Here is a 19766-nt window from a genome sequence, read left to right on the forward strand (position 1 = left end):
AATTACTTGCTAGCTCTCTCAATGAGTACTTCCTTTATTGATCTTTTAACTTTAATTTTTATATTGCTAGACAATAAGATTCTGATTCATCCATTATTAATATTATTGATATATATACTTCATTGTGTGAATGGAACAGCTGCACATCAGCTTGAAAATCACTGAAGATGTAGAGAGTAAGAGTCTATGAAGCAGCTGGAAATAAATTGTGTTCCTATTTCAACTGGTGAAAATTCACAAGTTTATGCTGCTAGTAGTCTAATAACATGTCCTGAGGGATACACTCATCCATGAAAATGATAGTTTTCTGAAATTTTTGGTTTGGTTGCAAACTACTTGCTTAATCAGTGTCATAGATCTGTTAGTCCGTTTGCTAGCAGTCATTAGAAACTCAAACATGCTGGTGGCACGAAGCCATTCAGCTGTTGGAGCATCCAGTCTTAATCTTTGAGTGACGCAGCCATGCCGTGGACTCTTGTGTGTAATCCCAGACTCTTAGAGCTCAATTATCAAAGGGCCTCGTCAAATTGATACTTAACGCTGTTATTGTGCAGCTTCAACACTTTCTTCCTCCCACTCAGTCATTGCTTTTCTTTCTCCTGTCTCGCACACAAAAACCTCCCAAATGGAACATAACTTCGCGACTGCTGATCCTGTGTGCACATGTTGCAAGGCTGTTTGATTTACATCTGTATAGCTAAGCAGTTTAAACAAGTGCCACTTGAAAAGCTCTCAGGGAAGCTTACTCTTCCAGTCAGAGAAGTTTGAAGTGGACGTATAAATTAGAATCACCCTCTCGCCGCAAGGCCCTTTCTGGCGGACTGAAAAAGTGTGAGAGGAATGTGAATTACTGTTGAATTACTGTTGAATGTGGGTGTAGCCTTGCCGGTGAAATTTTGGCAGCTGCAAAGACAGTTTTGAATGAATCTTTCTGTGTCGGTGACCTTTGTCCTGCAGGAAATTGCCCGTAGACTTTCAAGGATGAACAACTCAAAGTCTTAACCGTGCGAGTGAATGATGAGCGTGTAATTCTGGGGTCAAATGGGCATTCCTCGGCTTTATATATCATCACTTTATGGTGTCTGTGAGGTCCTGTTGTCCTTTTGCTCTGCCAGTAACGGATTGATTTAAAAGATTTTCAGCAACCGTCTCGTTTTCCCACCAGAAATATTATGGGAAGAAGTCATCGATAGGCAGAGATGTCTGTCGGCTGCGGAAAGCCTACTACAGTGCTCGTAATGAAGCTGCAGTCCAGATTGATGAGATTGTGGGCGAGACCGCCAGCGAGGCAGACAGCTCAGACTCGCTGGACCGTGACCACGGTCATCACCACCACACAGGAGGGCCCGGGTCTCACGACAAGGATGACGATGTCATCCGTTGCATCTGTGGAATGTACAAGGATGAAGGCCTGATGATTCAATGTGAAAAGTGTATGGTAAGTAAAAAAATATCAGAAACAGTCTTTACTTTGACCTCTCTTCTTTTATCTCACTTGCTGATGGTGTAGAACTATTTTAGCGTCTCTCTAAAGACTTCACCTATCCGAGAAGTACTTTGTCAAGGAGATTTTCCATGCAGAGGATGCAGGCAGTCTTTTGTGTGTGTTGTCTGTTATTTTTAGATACAGAAAATGAGGAGGATAACAAATACTGAAGGAGCTTAAGTTCAGAGGTTCAGAAACAGTCGAGGTGGTGAATCACTAACGCAGAGGGTTTTTTTATTTTTTTTATTTGAGCATTTCATTTGAGCTGTAACTCAATGTTACTTACAGTAACTGGTTTGAAAAGTCTTCTTTTTTGTCTTATGCATTTATGAGATTTAATAATCTTTTTCCATCATAGGTGTGGCAGCACTTTGACTGTATGCGACTGGAGACTGAGGTGGAGCACTATCTGTGTGAACAGTGCGATCCCCGGCCTGTAGATAGGGTGCGTCTGTTGTTTCGAAACCACAGTGACTGATGAACTCCTTAAAGTCTGTTTTGGGTTTTTTTTTGGTTAGAAGTGTCTCAGACGTGTCTTATCCTCACTACAGGAAGTCCCCATGATACCCCAGCCCAGCTACGCCCAGGCTGGCTCTGTCTACTACATCTGTCTCCTTAGAGATGACCTGCTGCTACACCAAGGTATCTAAATCATAAAGCAATCGTAAGCTCACACATGCCTGGAAAACTCCCTGTACTCACAGAGAAATGTATCATTTTGATGCAATGATTTGCATGCTGTGTTACTCGAGGGCAACCTGACGTGATTGATGTGGTTATACATGCAAAAGTGTGCACTTCTGACCACACCCAACCACATCTGCCTCAACGGTTAGGAGTGGTCAGAAGTGAAACAGCTTGAAACTTTGAATCAGAAACATTCATTTCAGCTTAAGGCTGAGTTGTTCTTTAAGGTTTGTTTTTGTCGATTATTTTATTGCAAATGCCATAATGTATTATTGCAACTTATCAATAGAAGATTGCTTAAAAAAGTTTCTCTAACTTCTCTGCAAACTTTAGACATACAAGAGATCTGCAGCGGAGAGAGTCTGATATTCTAGGTGACTTAAGTGGTCAGATTCTTGTGAGACATATTATTGTAGATAAGTAACTGATCTCTGTGTTTGTTTGTGTGCAGGTGACTGTGTGTATCTGATGAGAGACAGCAGACGCTCACCTGAGGGTCAGCCTGTCAGACAGTCTTACCGTCTCTTGTCTCACATCAACCGAGACAAACTCGACATCTTCCGAATTGAGAAGCTGTGGAAGAACGAAAAGTAAGTTTATTACCTAAACAGGCAGGGAGAATAACTGTGTGTGTGTGTGTGTGTTTCATTATTGTTCTAATGAAACTGTCCACTCACACTCTAAAGGGGTGAGCGATTTGCCTTTGGCCACCACTACTTCCGTCCTCACGAGACACACCATTCTCCATCGCGGCGATTCTACCAGAACGAGTTATTCCGCATGCCGCTCTATGAGATCATCCCCCTGGAGGCAGTGGTGGGAACCTGCTGTGTTCTCGACCTTTATACTTACTGCAAAGGTAAAAATGCACAAATGAACCCAAATATGTTAGCTGAACTGCTAGAACCATGTTGGAATTTGGTTAATATTCCCATTAAGTTTTGATAAACATACGCTACAGGAAAATGCATAGGCATGTGCTCACTTGAATGTTTTTTTCCTGCTCAAATACATCACGTCCCTGCTAATTCAGTGTGCATTCTTCTTAAAGGACGGCCAAAGGGTGTGAAAGAGCAGGATGTGTACATCTGTGATTACCGCTTGGACAAGTCGGCCCATCTGTTCTACAAGATCCATCGCAACCGTTTTCCGGTCTGCACCAAGCCATATGCCTTCAACCACTTCCCCAAGCGGCTCACGCCCAAAAGAGACTTCTCGGTGAGAGCGACAGGACTGCTGAGCCGGGATCTGTTACTGATTTACAAACACTAGAAAATGTGTTGAGAATGGAAGTCATGTTTTAGCTGGGGTCTTTTTTTTTTCTTTCTCTGTGTTTTAGCAACCAAAGCTTATAAAATTGGGTCACACAAGAAATTATTTAAAAAAAACACATTCACACAGAGTTAATGTAGTGTTGTATGCACCAGACTAATAGTTTATATTTGTTGTAGTGTTAGCTTTTGTTATGATGACAGCTGTCAGATTTGTATGATTTTAGAACTTGATACAGTACAGTCTCATGGAACAGATGCACCGAAAGCCTCATCCAGCCAAGTCTGCTAGTGTTGAAAAATGAGACCAAGTTAACAGAATCCAGAACTTTTATTTTCTTTTTTTTCTTTCTTTTAAAAAAAACCAATACAAAAAGGGATATCCTTGTCAGCACTTACCTTTTGGCCTCAAGGTTTTAATTACTTCTTATTTTGTACTCGTGGAGGGTAACTTGGATGTTAGTCAGGGTGGACTTTCCCTAAGTGTTTTTTTTTTTTTTTTTGTATTTTTATTTTTTTATCTCTACATTTTAAAACCCTATCTACTTGAAACGTATGTGCTTTATGTTAAATTTCATTTTTGGCTTTCTTGCAGCCTCATTATGTTCCTGACAACTATAAGAGGAACGGCGGCCGATCAGCCTGGAAAAGCGAACGACCCAAAGAAGCTGGAGGCTGTGAGGACGATGCCTCTTCCTGCGACCGGGGTGAAGATTTCCCACCTGAGGGAGAAGATGGAAGAGGAGTGGAAGACGACATGGACATGGCTTCAGAAGATTCCGCACTTCTTTCAGCCAAGCCTAGAAGACCAGAACGGGAAAGGGAGACAGGAGAAGAGGAGGACGAGGAGGATGGACAGGAAGCCGATGAGCGCAAGGGGCTGGAGGAACGTTCAGCCGAGAGGATTGGAGAGTTGCTTGAAGTTCCATCATCCTCGACTTCATCGCCACTACACCACCCAGCTCTGGGCAGGAGGGAGGCCCAGCGGGAACGACTGAACAAGATCCTGCTGGATCTGCTGCACAGAACACCCAGCAAGAACGGTGAGGGACTGGGAACAAAGGAGGGGGGTAGGTCAACAGATAAATGAGGGTTAAAGTTTAAGGTCACTTTGCTGTGACACGTCATTTGAACGTGTTGGATCATTTTTTTTAAAACTACTACTATTTCTGAAAGAATAAGCTTGAAGTTGGGGCAAGAATCTGTCCATAAGAAGCATAGGATGAAGAGGAGATCATATTTATGTTCTATTTTATGTCACCTAAAAATATCAAAATTTAGACCAACGCTTCAAGGAGAATTCCCATTTACCTCAACCTGGCAAATTTACCATTAATATGGCTGTAGTGGCTTGAAGGGTCATGCTCACTTTGCGATCATCACCTTTTTTTAAAAGTTTTTAATCTGAACAGCATTTATTTGGGCGACAAGCATGAACTGCCTACAGTTTACCACAAAAGATCATTTTTATTATTTTTTTTACATCAATTAATTTTAATCATTTTTCAGTCTGACCGAATGTTGCCTGGAACGGGCATTGTACTAACCGCATTAGGAATCTTCATTCTGGGATACTTGCCAACTGACCAAATCACTGGCATACTCATCATCACACGTGTGTAGCTGACTTACACTGTGTTTATACTGTCTTCTGAGGAGAGTTGGCAGTTAAATGCAATGGCGGATTTACCCCATGGACCATTTTGAGGGCGAGAGGCTGTATCAGCTCGCTTGTCAGTATTGATTTTACCCAAAGCAGATGGATGAGGAGCTTAAACGTAAAGAAGGAAAGACAGTACTCTGAAGATTGTGGCAGAGGCAACCTACCTCGGGAAACCGGTGGTGTTCCTGTCCTCACTGCTCTGCTAATGCCGACTGCTGCAAAGAAGGGGGCCTTTGAATGTCTCAATGTGTCGAGCTGTGGAATTACAATTCATGAATTGAAAGCTTTGAAAACATTGCCATCCCCGAGATGGTGTTTCATCAACAAAAGACCAAGACTGGCCGGACTGAACTCTCAGCTTCCCATTTGGCAAGTAAGTAAAACGTCATTTCATGCGCTGGATTATTACACGTTACCCACTACAATACATTTGATAACCCGTGATATAGAAATACAGCCAAGTTTTGTGTTTACTGTCGGTCGGACTCAAAGACAAAACTAGTGATTCTAGTTGCCCAGATAAATGCTGTTCACATTTCCTCCAGTCTTTACAAGAGAGGACAAGTTGCAAAGTTGGCACGACACTTGAGGCCACATTAATGGGTTAAAATAAGTTACAATATACCGGAGTTCCCTTTTAACACTTCATCTCACTTACTAATCTTAGCCTAACGTGAAAGATCCCCACTTCAAGACCATCAGAGGGTTGTTGCGGCGTAAAAAACCTTACACATCATATATCGGATCTGTCTGCTATGACAACCCCTTGCAAATAAAGTAGAAGCTGAAAGAAGCTTTTATTTAAGTCACAATGGGGAATTGCCCAGGATTTGCTCATTTCCTAATGATTTGTCAGTCACAAGTTGTTAGCCAGTGAGCATCCAGTTTTACATTCAGATCCACCCCAGGCTCGTTACATCATACTTTAAAACACCAACATGGATATATGGTGAAAGTAGTCAGCTTGAGGCCTCATAACATCACTTAACAAACTGATTGATGACGTCACGGTGACTACGTCCATCTTTTATAAAGTCATTAATTACGCTACTTGATACTTTGTATCATTACCAAAGAAACATTGTAATCTAATTGCAGTTAACAGTATAATGATATGCAGCCATATCAGCACAAATGTCTGTGCTCTTGCAGTTTCTTGTTGTTTTACAGTAAATTTGAAGTAATGTACATTCTGCTCTGCCATGTTTGTCCTCTCTCCCACTTGGACTAAGCTCAGGCAGGTGGGTTGTACATGAACTATGAAAAGGCACATTTTTTTTAGTTTTTCTCAAGAATTTATGTAATGCTTGTGAAACCCAACTATTTGGCTTGTAGATTTAATTTTTTTCTGATAACATAAGACAAACATTATTTATCCAAAAAAAGGGAAATTCCTGTAACAGCAGCCAAAACATTAAACACACCCTGTAGTGGTTGCTAGTTTAGCCTACTGGGTTTAGCAAGTGATCCATATGCTGCAAGGCTAATGCAGAGGCCAGCGTTTGATCCACCCCAAGGCCATTATTTACTGCCCCCCCCACCCACCCAAAAAAAAAAGTAAGAAAAGCTCAATGGGAATAAATGAAATATGACCAAAGAAAAACCTCAGTATGTTTAAAAACTCCACAAAAGCAGGAGCTGAAATAGAAACAGATTAACTAAGCACCACAATAAATAGAACTCTAAATACAATAAATACTGATACTGTGGTATGAGGTCTTACCTGAGTTAAGAACATTACCTTACTACAAACAAATGATTAACATGTTAAAGCCAGTATCTATCCCATCGATGTCTAAGCCAAGGTACCAAAGCCATATTTGGTGGATACAGACTAGTAATCCATTACCAGTGTTAAATGAATGAGCTGCCTTAAGCAACCCTGGGAATTATTATTTTATGTGTACAACAACATCAGACTTAATTTTTATTGCTTATTAACTGTTTAACAGATTATACTTGAAGCATTTTTGCTTTAAAGTAACTTGCCTCCATGCGGCTGATTTTTTTTATTATTATTTTTTATCTTTAATGTGATCGCCCTGTGTCATCTATTTGTGTCCAAGCTGCTAATTTTCTCTCTCCTTCCAACTTTCTCCAGCCATTGATGTCACTTATCTCCTTGAGGAAGGCGCAGGGCGGCGCCTGCGGCGGCGGGCGCTCGGATTCAGCGATTTTGTAGGCAGAAAATAATGTTTCTACGTGCCTGTCAAGCACACTGCCTTTCACTGTCATGAGCAAGGGGCAGAAAATGGAGAGACAGCAAGAAGGGAAATGAGCATTGTTGGTTTTCCAGCCATTAAGGACCACAATGCATCCCTGGGGGCCTCTTCCAGTTTACCTCTTCCAAGACTGTCGTCTCAGCTCTGAGAGGGGTGGAGGGTGTTTGGAAGCACTGACTTCAGGAGCTCTCAAGGAGCACAAAGAGAGAGCTGACCCAGGCTTCTTGCTTATTTAAGTAGTATGATGCAAAAACTTTCTTTTTAAAAAAAGAAAAGAAAAGAAAAAGAAAACGAACATAGGAGTTGTAACCCATGCACTTAAATGCATCGAACATTGAAAACATGGGTAGATGAATTCCACTAGCAAGCATCTGTAATGAAATAAGTGGTACTGAATAAGGATGGATAGAGGGGGAGGGATGGATTAATGATTCAGTCTGTGGGGGGGTATGAGTGCTGGAGAATTGTTCCCCCTAGTGGAACCTAGCTGCAATGAAACAAATGTAAGGGATGAGAGAAGAACTGCCCAGGGGCTGTGGGGTGGGGTAGGAATGGCATAGGAGAAATGTAAAGTTGAGCGGTGTGCTCAGATGCTGCTCATGAGAAAGAGAGAACAAGGGTGGTGAACTGCACTTTTGGTACCATGGATATTGTGAAGCTCTCTGTAATGTATCTATAATGAAAACACACTAACACTCTCACGGTATTGGATGATGCAGTCTGGAAGAAAAAAAAAAAGAAGCAAGTCTATTATCTTTTTCCTGTTATACTGTAGTAACTCATTTAGGAACAGAAGAGGCCTGTGGTGTGTTTGTTTTATTAGAGTAAAGGGAGGGGGTTTGGGAAGATGGAGCGTGCGCGCTTTTGTCAGTAAAAGTGTCTTGTTCTTTTTTTTTTTTTAAATCGTCTCGTTAGGCAGTCCGCTTCGCCCCTCTTTTTTTTTTTTTTTTTTTTTTTTTTTTTTTTGTGTGTGAAGTAAAACATAATTCACCAGCTTAACTAAATCAGGCGGGGAGGGTGGGTCAGGGGTGGGGTGGGAAGAGGGGGGAACACTGGCTCCAACTGTAACGCCTTACACAGCCGTGCTCTCCGACTGCCTTGCGTGTGCGAGTGTGTGCGCGTGGATACGCGTTTTATTTTGTGTGTGCACTCTGCCAGAATTTCATGAAAATATACCTTTTTAAAAAAATCAAAAAAAAAATCAAGGGCTCGATGGCAATTAACAGTTTTAAGAAAACTATGGAAAAAACAATACTTAACATGAAATGTATCGTGATGGTCATATTTTCTTATATTCTGTGAGACTGGGGGGAGGTGTATACTGTATATTGGGAACTGGGGAGGTTTTGTTTTTGTTTTTTTTGTCTTTAAACTATGTTTCCTGGTTGCCATGGAGAATGTTTTCGAAAGAAATTGTGATATTTGATGAGATTCCTTTTTTGTTTTCTTCCCCCAAATGCCTCTGTTTAAAAGGGACAGCCTGCAATGTCCCGGTGCGTTAAACTGACAGAGATGTGACGAGAATGAGACACTGACAGAGAGAGGAGAGGGATCAGGAAGTTGTACAGTGCCAAGTTATGTAAATATACACACTTTACATTGAGGAGTGTCTCCAAAAGCAATATCTTGAAAATGGATTTTGTTTATTATTGTACTGTACAGGACTCAGCCCTAAATGTATTATGATTATTATAATAATAATATTATAATTTCTTCCGTTTGTATGACTATACTGAAGACACTTAAGCTCGGAGGAAAAAGATTTTTGTTTTTGTATTGTTTTTTCTTTTTAATGTCCAAGAAATCTCACCACCAACTGTCCTGACGACATTAAAAAAAGTAAGCTGAAGTTTCGTTGCCTATAAATGAAATTCACCTATGTACTGCATGAGCGAGAAGAATGTCAAACGGACACAGAAGGCATTGGGACATGACAGTGACTTGGCAGCGACCTCTTTGCCGCTGAACATTGTTAATATTACTTTTGAAGGAGAACTGCGCTCCTTGTTTTTTGCTGCAAAGTGTTGAACACTAAAAAAACAAACCAACATAAAAATGTTAAGATATTTTTAAACGGTGACAGAAAGAAAAAGTTTTAAAAATAAATAAAAAAAAGCTGTCAGCCCAATATTATGTTATTTTGGGTTTTTTTGCTTTGTTTTTTTCTTTCAAATAGGAAAATGGTTCCGTTTTGTGATAGCAGTCATTGTATGATGCTTGTACTTGTATTTGTGTGTTTTTTGTGCGATTTGTTTAGTTATTTTTAGACAATCACAAAATAAGATGCAAGCATTGTAAATGGCAGACTGGCGGACATTTTGTGATGTGTACAGTTTGTCAAAAAAAAAAGAAAAAAAACTTCTTCCACTCGTTTAAAGTTTGTAATTATGATTCTTAAGTCATGAAAAATGCTGTTGGTTTTTACTTTTTGTTTTATATTTGTTTTTGTTTTTTTTGTTTGTTTGTTTTTTTAATAAAAGCACTACATTATTGTGAATATACTTCATGGTGGTCTCCTTTGAAAACCCCTCATATATTTCACAAACACACATTTACAAAAAGAATTATAAATACCCAATATAGATACTGTTGTTCAGCCAAAACATTAAATACAAACCCTACCAAAATGGCTTGAATAAAACCAAAAGGCCTAATAAGCTCGAAATTATCCAAAAGTAGCTAAATTAAATAGAAAATGGTGAATACGGTGAGGTCAGTGAGTAAAAATGTAGATATAATCCTGTAAGGCGCTTGAAAATTTATGGAAATTTAACCAAATATGTAAAACTATAGTGCTAGGACATGGTGAAGATTTACCTATATATTTAAGAAAAAGTCTTCCTTGTGGTGGGTTAATATAAGGCTCTCTCAGCACTCCTGATCCACTTTAAAGAGAAAAAAATTACAGATGTGAGACAGATTATTTATGTAATTTAAGTATGTTTTCTGGACCTCAAAAACTCACAAACTCATGTATCAAGTACGACAGACTTGTCAAGAAGTAAACGAGTCCTTCTCTCAGCTCTCGCGATAGTACAGTAGTTGACAATAGGCGAGTTAAACAACGTTTTCGTTATCGCTGTTATCGACTTTAGGGCCATACATACTATAATATTTTCACTCAAATATTTATGAATTATACTTTTCCAGTACACTAAGAGCTAAAGGTTGAAGAACCAAGAACTTAAATCTCGCGATACAACTTGAGTATCCATAGTAACGCCCAAAACGCCCTAACTGTTCACAACGGCGTTATTAAACTCTGAAACGATATCGTCTTTAACGCCTTTAGCTGTGTGACTGTAATTGTGGTTTCAGGCGCAACCATGTCTAGAAAGAAAGACCCGAAAGATAAAACCAGCGCTGAAGACGAGGCCTGGAAAAGCGCAGGTTAGCCTGTTTTTTGTTTTTTTTTATCGAAGAATGGCAGCGCCTTTTTACTTGGACTGCTACTTAACCGTAGCTGTAATTTAATTTTTTTGCCACATTATCTGAAAAAATATGTTGTTACTTTAAGCATTTGTACAACTTAGAATTTAACTTTTATTTCGATATGTAACGTTATTTGAAAATACCTGTTTTATATACTCATTCAAATTACGGTTGGGGTCAGAGGTTTGTATATCATGCGCTTGAATCTCATGGCAAGTTAGGGCTTCGAATAATTATTTATTTGAACTATTATTTTTCCAGGGTGGAATGATTGTACAACATACATCTTTAATGACTTTAACAAAACAAGTTGCACAAGATAGAACTTATTTAGGATTTTCTCTTGTCCACATAGAGTCAAGAATTTACCTACAGGTTCACTAAAATGCACCTCCGCCTAATATGTGGTTAAATGTCTCTTAGCAAGTTTATACTCCAGATACTGTTTTTTAAGCCATCTACAAGCTTCTGGAATGATTCTGGCTGGATATTTAACCACTTTTCTTGGGATATGTGGTACAGTTCATTTAATTTGGTTGATTTACTGCCACAGACCCAGCTTTTAGAGTAGGGGCTTGTTTCTTCGTTGGCATCCTCTCAATGGATTGCAATGTGAAACTGGCTTCCATGTGTACAGTGACACTGCGGTTCCAGCATTTTCCAGTTCACGGCAGACTTGAACCTAGGTGGTTTGTGGGTTATTCCTGAACATTCTTGGCAAAGTGGTGACACATCACATTTTTACTTAAATAAAAGTGTTGGAATCTGCAGCTGTATAGAAATGGCCCCAAGAGATCTTCCCACCTTGTGAAAATCATCAGTTCTCTTTCTTAGATCTTCACTGAGTTCCATAGACCTATTCGCATTGTTCTGAGCATTAGTCAATCTAATGAGTGCTGTCAAACGAGTCCTTTTTATGCTGGCAAAGAGAAACGATCAGTTGTAATTATTCATGATCACTAACGAGAAGTTAATACGCCTTGGTTGTATTCAAATTTAAAAGACATTGTAGACCCTTCACCACCACTTATGAAAAGATTTAAGGGAGTGTATGTATATATTTTGACCCTGTGTTGATTAGAGAAAATCCAAAATGAATTCAAACTTGTGGAGCCGGTGCTTGTTTTTGAAAAGCTACTAAAGATGTGTGGTGTACAATGATTTCACCCTGGAAAAAGAAAAGTTCAAAGAAATTATTAAAAGGTCCAAAGTTAACATGACATTCATGCCCATGATTAGCGTATGTGAACGTCTGACCAAAACTGTACTTTATATACTACTTTCTCATGTCAGCTTATTTTCATTATGGCAAACCTTTTTTGAAAAAAGCAAATTAGTAAATACAGGATTATTTTTCCCCCTGAAAAATGGAGCACATGATTTTAAAAAAAGTTCTTAAAATAAATAAAATAAGACTTCAAGTTATGTGATCTCATTTTAGGTTTATTTTGAAACAGCTGCAGCACATGATCAAAGCAATCATAACAAGTACACAATAACATGTTTGTTCATCATGAGGTTTTAGTAACACAAGTTTTCCTGTCTGCAGTCTCTCAAGTAGCACTGATTGCAGTATAGCTGTTTGTGGTAATCTAACACCACACATAGAGATATGATTGACAGTGAAAACTTTTCATGCAATCAAAGTGAAAGTTTTTGATGTTTGCTTTGTGAGTTGCTATGTCAAGACTCTAGGCCTTTCTGTTTACAGGACCGACTCCAAATGAAACACTTCCTGTTCAGACCTTCGGTAAACATAAATATGAAGCTCTTCTACTTAGTGTGGTTGTGGTGATAGCTGAGATTTGCACTTATCCCCATTGCCCTACAGATGAATATCAGTGCACAGGAAATGCAGAGACTGACTTCCCTGCGCTGTGTGCTCTACTGAACGTGAAGGATATCCCAGCTGTTATTGCCAAGTTCCCAGCCTCCTCCGCCAGTCAAACTGAAGGTGTCACCAGTAAACAAGAGATGGTTCTGCTTTGAGTAGTATCACACTGACAGAGAAACAGAAAATAAAACAACAACAAAAAAAATCTGTGATAATTGTGACATTAGAGCAAGAAGGATCATGGGAATGTGTTCATGTTTTTGAATACTATATGCTTTGATTTGAATGTATTTTCCACACATTACCAACATGTAGCGTTTTGAGGTGAACTAGGGCTAACAGACCTAGCGTAGAAAAATATACTACTGGAGAGGCAGAGACTTAAAGCCCATATTGATGATAAAAATGTGTCAATTAATGGGAATGTATTGGCATCAGTAATCTAAACATTTGGAATGTTTCTGCACAAAATAATAAAACCTCTTGAGACCCAAGATCTTGTTTGGCATGCATGAGATGGAGCAGGTTGAGCAGGACAAAAGGTGCAGGGTCTCAGGAGGTTAAACATTACACATCTACAAACACAAAGAGACATGGAAGTAAGCATGACCATGACTGCTTCACTGGAATTTGTTGTTACAGAGTCACCAGGTCGTCTGTATTTCTTAGATTTCAGTCACACAGATATTGTAAAATATTTTACCAACCGTTGCAGTATTATTGTGGTCAGCATTATTTTGAATTACTCCTTGATGCTCATTCCTACAGTATAAACAGTAAATATAATTTATATGATCTCAGACTCTCTTACTAATAATAATTTTCCTCCTAAAGATTACCAGTTACAGACGAGTGATGCTTTTTTCTGCTCAAAGCACTGCCTAACACTGGAGCTGGAGAGTAAAGACAGAGCCAGGAGCATGAAGGTTTCTGGTAAGAGGAAAAGAAGGCGAGGGTTTATAACTGTACTTGGCATTAATTCAACATTTAAAGAATTTGAGTTTCTGAGTCTGTAGTTATCACTGGTTACCTGCAGTCATATCATTCTATGTTGTGTGTAATGTCAGAGTTTGAAAGACATCATTGGATCTTGTTAATTGAGAAGTGAGCTCATATTATTGTTTGAAGCATGTGGTGAGTAAATGACTGGATATGTCATGAATGAACAGGATGGAGGGTGAATGAGCAGATTTTCCGAGTGCTAGAGAAGATGCTCCCCTCCATGAACCAGCTACAGAGCCTTGGGTGAGTAATGAGGTGCTGCAGGGAGGCACACTCCTGTTACAGCGAACGAGGTTACAGCTGTCACTGTTTTGTTCTTGTTTGTTGGTGTAATCTTGTCCACGGTTGTGCAGGTTTTGGCAGGCGGGACTGACAGATCGCACGGTAGTCGCCCTCATGAACACAATACCGCTGTGCTCCAGCCTCAGGTGAGCAGATACCCACTGTCCCCCAAGCATTTTGCACAACATCACAACAGGTCCAAATGTGTTTTGACTTCATGCCAGGAAATTATGTAGAATAGCAGACAAATTTCGCTTTAGCACTGAGAGTTACTGAAACAGCTCCTCTGATTTGTGTTCACTTAGGGTTGTGGCACTGGAAGGCAATGTTCTTCCACAGCAGGGCTACCACCTTCTTCTCTCTGAGGACAGCGTGTAAGTAGCGTAACAATCACACATGTAAACATGTTTGTAGTAGCCATTTGTTAAAAATCAGGTTCATAATCAAAACGCCACTGATGCACCGTGATTCATCCCAAGTTCAGGTCGTGCAGTGCATGGAGAAAATGCAGAAGCGCAAAAGCTACATCTCAAACTCTACAGGCCTCAGTTAGCATGTTAAATGTTAATGTTCATGACAGCAACAACATGGCAGCACAGCTTAGGTTTGCAAAGTTATGTCTGAACAAGCCATGAGACTTCTGGAACAAAGTCTTTTGGACAGAACACCAAAGTGTGAAACACAAATGTGACTCCCCTGCTCCCAAGTAAGGGTAGTCTGTCGCAGGGTAACACAGAGAGACAGACAACCATTCACACTGCTAACCTAACCCTGGGACGAAGTTGGAGTACCCAGAGAGAACCTACACATAGGGAGAACATGCAAAATCCACACAGAAAGGCCTGGCCAGATGGTGGATTCTAACCCAGGACTTTCTTGCTATGCAACAATCCTAGCCACATTACCACAGTCCAAACAGATTTATCTATTACAGAGTGGAAAACACTTGTTCATACAGCACTACTCTCCACAAAAACACACAGCTTAGACTGGTTGGGATGCTCAATACAAAAGTTTTGAGATTGTTTCAAGCTTATGAAGTGGAAATGTTTTGAAACACTGACCCAAAGTATAGAGCTTTGTTTACAATAGTGCAACAGAATAGCATTAAGATGTGACAATAGCAAAAGCCGCCAGTAGGTGTCACTGTGGAGATGGGTGTCACATTGTTTTTGACAGTTCTGACAAAAACTGCTTCAAATGTTTCACAAAACCTCGCTTTATCCATCACGAGAATTAGAAATCCCTTTATCAGGTCATAATTTAAAGTCGGCGCTTCTAACCTTCCAATAATTGAAAACACAGAGAGAGAAAAACTGAACAGCAGAGAGGAGAGAAAACAATACTAGTGATATAAAATTATGAGCTGGGTCATATTGACTCCACCTTATATCACTCTCCTCCACAAGAAATGCCTGATTTATATGAGATAAGACATCTGCCATAGTGTTATCAGTCTCCTTCAGATGGTGTACTCAGTGTTGAAATCTTGCAGCAATAAGGACCTGCATCATTGTTACTGAGCATTTGAGATATAAGCAGGGGATTGTGGTCATTGTGATCATCAGCGGAGGTGGTGCTGGAACCAAAGTACACCTCAGAATGTTGCATACCCAAAAGTAACGCTAAGGTTTCTTTCTCAGTTGTGCTCTAAATCATTTGGGGTTTCTTGAATTTCTTTGAAAAACAGCACTCTGGATGATGAACACTTCTGTCATCCTCACTCTAATTTACTGTACCTGCACCATAAGCACTGGTGTCACTCTCTAGTTTAAAGTCATGAGCGTAATGCACAGCGGTTTCGGCAGAAACCAGGCATGGTGCTCATTTTTTCACTGTACCTGACAACAAAGTCCCCCCAAAAAATAAAATAAAGAAAAATCTTTTTAAAGCACTTTTGACAAGTGAGTAAGAAAATAAGCCAAAATAAAGCAAAGTAGCTAACAAAAAACATCTGCAAAAATGAAACTTTCAACATATTATAATTCTTAAACAACAAATTAATAAATAGCGACCGCAATGTTGGAAAACCCTCTTCCTGTATTTACACACCATTCTGCACACAAGAGCAGTTAATGTCATGTGTTTCTTTGATCCAGCCTCACTCACTTGTCTCTGAGAAATAACCGGATAGGAGTTGAAGGCGCTCGCCTGATTGGTTCAGCGCTTTCGACAGCCAGGTCTGCCAACAAAAACCTCCTGTCACTCAACCTGGCGTTCAACCGTATATGTGATGCAGGTGCTGCACTTATCGCTCAGGTATAACCCAGAACTGACGGCATATTCCCTGGTGTATGTCCCCTGTGTGACCGCTGAGCTGATGTCTCTCCCGCCGTCCTGTTTTGCCTCAGGGCCTGCGGCTGAATCGTACTTTGCCCTTTCTCTCGCTGTGCAACAATCAGGTTGGAGATGCAGGAGCTGCTCAGCTGGCTGCGGTATCAATTTACATCACAGAGTTTAACTGACAGATAATGCATTTAAATTAGCAGTTAAAATGTCTTAAATCATATTCATCTTATTGCATTATGTAATGTAATTTAATAAGCCTCCAGTGCTTGCTACTCCCCTTTTCAGGTACTTCGTGAGTTTGCCTTAACTCATGATGAAATAGTGGAGAGGAGGAAGCTGCTTCTGAAAAGAGTGCAAGCTGTAAGAGTGGCAGTGTCATTCACTGAACTGACTTTAATAACTAAGTGCTCTGAATAGCACTGCTTTCACAGCACATGTAGTTAAACCGCTTTCAGGTTTATTTTTGATCTGTTTTTTTCAGGCTTTAGTGAAGGATGAGCCTCTCCAAACATTAGCTGGCAGCACCACCTCACTGGGTGGCAACAAAGGAGAGACCACAGGCACTCCTAAAAAAAAGGTTTCATGTGAAAACTGACTTTTAGCAAATTCTTAAACTAGTGTGTGCTGCAAATCTTGTGCTATTGATTCTTATTACAGGAAGCAACCAGAAAAGACGAGAAACCGGACGCCAACAAAGACAACCAAAAGCCAAACAAGAAAAGTAATCGCTCCTGTCGCACCTGAAACACTTGTTCTGTTCTCTGAGAGATGACAGCTGTGTTTATCGTTTATCCCTGACATCTTTTCTAGCCACTGACACAAGAGCGTCTCAGGCTAGAGGTGGAAAGGCAGAGGGCAAAGAGAAGCAACATGCAGAAGAGGTAACGTTTTCTGTTTGCTGAGCATCATGTGGATGCACAACACAGTATAAAATTTCACTGGTTTCACTTTGTTTTTTTTCTTTTTTTCCCCCTGCAGGATACATCAAATACTTGCCTGAATAAGGTTTGTTTGATGCAACATTTTGTGAAGCAAAAATATAATTCTCAATGATGGCGCTGATCTGACGGTTCTCCGTGTGCAGGCAGAGTTGGTGGATCCAGCGAATCCCCTGCTGCACCCGTCGGTGGATCCCAGGGACGGACAGGTCTTCATGTCCGGAAACACGACTCTTGTCTCCCTCAACCTGGCAGGTCAGCAGCTGTGGTGCATTTATCTGTGCTTCTCAGGAAAGTCAAAGCACAAAATCAAAGTCAAATTTATTTATATAGCACATTTAAAACCACAACTGTTGACCAAAGTGCTGTACATTTAAAATAATCAAAAGAGATAAAAACAACTACTGTTAGATTTGATGGCAGGACTTGTCTTTGACTTCTTGCAAGTGTGGACATGCACTATCAGGACTGAAATAAAGTCTTTTGGTGTGTGTTTGTGTAGGAAACAGAATCACAGAGAAGTCGCTGCCTCACTTTTTGGCGTCACTTCAAGCGCAGGGCGAGGGTGGAGGTCTGCTGCGTCTCTGTCTGCAGGTACGTAGCACTCACAGGGCACTCAAGTTGACACTGTACGAAACGTATTAGAGCCACATGAAGTTTTAAAAAAAGAAGGTTTTTTCTTTTTCTTTTTCTTTTTGGAATTTTTGAGACTAAACGTGACATTTTAATATAAAAGTTGAATTTTGCAAATAAATCAGAAGATGATGTTTTTCTTTGTGTTTTGTGAATAAACTTTAAATGTCAGGAATAAAGTTGGCATTTGAAGGTGAATGTCACCTCTGACTCGCTCGCTTCATGCTCAGAATGCCAAAAATAGCACCTCCTCTCTGATCGCCACAAAAAATTGGACTTATTTTTTGACATTATTACTAAATGTTAAACTAAAAAACAAAGCAAAGCAAAAAGGCTTTCACATTTCAATTTTATTGATATGGCTCCAAGATCCTCCACCTCTGTGTGTGGGCGTCTGTGCACAATTCCCATGAACTGCATTTAGACAAAAAAATGACTTTAAAATCGTTCACAGCCGCTGTCATCACATTATTTATATTATATTATGTTTCAGCATTTATTAAAGTCTGTTTTGCTTTATTGCATCCTAGCTTTTAATTATTTTTTTTATCAACTAATGAAAGACTGAGTCTTTCATTAGTTGTTCCCATTTCATTCCATTTTACCTAAAAATAAGTGCTGATTAATGTGAACATCATTTATTTGCTATAATTTCTGATCTCTCTCTCTCTCTCTCTCTCTCACAGAGAAACATTTTCCCACCAGAAAATGAGCTTTACGTGAAGATAAAGGAAATGATGGCTGCCTCAGATCCAATGAAAAAAAATAACTCTGAAGAGGAGGGACTGGGAGAGTAGAGAGGCTGATAGAACGGGCCTTCACTTTGTCTCATAGCAACACAAATATGTGTATAATTGTATAATAATAATTTCAGCTGTTTAATTATTTGTCAGAATTAATTAAAGAGAATAATATGAGTGAACAGGGCAGCCAATCAGAACTGCGTAGATTAATTATTTTAGTTAAGTCACCTTACAGTTACCAGCCATCACTCAGGTGACATGCACATTAGGTTTATTGGTGGTTCTAAATTGGTTGTGGATAGGTGGACATTGGGAAATGCTAGTGTCTTTGAGTAATACAGGTGTTCTGCTACAGACTGTTTGTCTCCTGGATTTTGATGTTTTTTTCTCCAGGATATGAACCATTATGGCTTCAAAATAGAGGACATTTGACTCAAGAGACAAAGATCTAAGTTTTTTACCTTAAACTAAATAAATCTGTTTTACCTAAACACTTTTTTATCATCTGACTGCTTGAGTGCAGCACTGTTGTGCCAGTATTTACTTGAATAAAAGCTACTTTTAGCCCTCATTTACAAGGGCTCACCACAGCAGTCACTCCATGCGTGTGATTTGGCAGATTCTTACACTGGATGATCTTCCGGGCGTAACCTTAGAGGGATTTATATGATTTGTATCTCCTGGAATCAAACTGTGTAATCCACTATCCTGTAGTGCTGGGCTTTTAATTAATTAATATTCCATTCCGGTCCCATCATCAAACTATTCATTATTTTCCCTAAAAATAAATAAATAAATAAATGTAAAAGTTCCAATTTTGGAGTTACAGCTCTTAATGCTTTTTTGTACTTTACCTTCCACATCTGCTCCAGGTGTTCCTATATTCTTTATTTTCCCCATCATCTTAAATATATAGTCATATTAGTTTGCTTTCATTTTTCTGGTGTCTGCATCCCACAGTTTGACAACCGTTGCCTTGGATGGTTCTTCACATTTATGCATCTTCTGATGCTGAAGGCAGAGCACATCAGTGGTGTCATTCCCCGAGGTGCCACCAGGGGGCTCTCGAGGAAAATTAAAACATAAACTGACAAAGGTTTAATTATCGTAATTTACACTCAATCAGTCTACTACCTGGAAAATCTATACTATATTTTATTTGATTTGGGAATATCCATAACAAAATTGTACACTCCGTTAAAAGCTAATTTTTTTTTTTTTTTACATATGATCAATAGTGTTTATTATTATTATTGCTATTATTATATTTATTATTACATATTA

General features: G+C 39.5%; 2 protein-coding genes across 4 annotated transcripts in view; both read left to right on the plus strand.

The window, feature by feature from the left end:
• The window catches only part of ash1l (ash1 (absent, small, or homeotic)-like (Drosophila)), a 31325-nt gene extending 23269 nt beyond the window's left edge, over positions 1 to 8056 (plus strand). Inside the window, exons 20-27 of one of the 2 annotated variants that reach the window (XR_005694456.1) lie at positions 1166 to 1438; positions 1845 to 1931; positions 2038 to 2128; positions 2625 to 2763; positions 2860 to 3032; positions 3225 to 3391; positions 4040 to 5480; positions 7209 to 8055. Coding sequence is in view for 1 of the 2 variants with exons in the window: in XM_040021404.1 (XP_039877338.1) it covers positions 1166 to 1438; positions 1845 to 1931; positions 2038 to 2128; positions 2625 to 2763; positions 2860 to 3032; positions 3225 to 3391; positions 4040 to 4487; positions 7209 to 7300 (1470 nt within the window). In the remaining variant the exon portion in view is untranslated. Of the gene's footprint in view, positions 1 to 1165; positions 1439 to 1844; positions 1932 to 2037; positions 2129 to 2624; positions 2764 to 2859; positions 3033 to 3224; positions 3392 to 4039; positions 5481 to 7208 lie in introns of both variants that reach the window. The other variant, XM_040021404.1, reaches the window with a different exon arrangement.
• A 303-nt stretch (positions 8057 to 8359) lies between these two features.
• lrrc71 (leucine rich repeat containing 71) lies at positions 8360 to 19278 on the plus strand. 2 transcript variants are annotated; one of them, XM_040021405.1, is made up of 17 exons: positions 8360 to 10719; positions 12473 to 12511; positions 12593 to 12724; positions 13430 to 13528; positions 13765 to 13840; positions 13951 to 14025; positions 14185 to 14253; positions 15979 to 16138; positions 16231 to 16314; positions 16454 to 16528; positions 16650 to 16745; positions 16826 to 16889; positions 16979 to 17049; positions 17147 to 17173; positions 17253 to 17361; positions 17609 to 17700; positions 18426 to 19271. In XM_040021405.1, exons 1-17 carry the CDS (start codon positions 10656 to 10658, stop codon positions 18534 to 18536), a joined length of 1443 nt encoding a protein of 480 aa, XP_039877339.1. In that variant the 5' UTR covers positions 8360 to 10655; the 3' UTR covers positions 18537 to 19271. The 2 variants fall into 2 exon arrangements, with proteins under 2 accessions (XP_039877339.1, XP_039877340.1); XM_040021406.1 differs by lacking the exon at positions 12473 to 12511 and having other exon boundaries at positions 18426 to 19278.
• Positions 19279 to 19766: the final 488 nt, after the last annotated feature.

Source organism: Simochromis diagramma, unplaced genomic scaffold (genome assembly GCF_900408965.1).
Source record: "Simochromis diagramma unplaced genomic scaffold, fSimDia1.1 OVJJ01000753.1, whole genome shotgun sequence".
Taxonomy (NCBI): Eukaryota; Metazoa; Chordata; class Actinopteri; order Cichliformes; family Cichlidae; genus Simochromis; species Simochromis diagramma.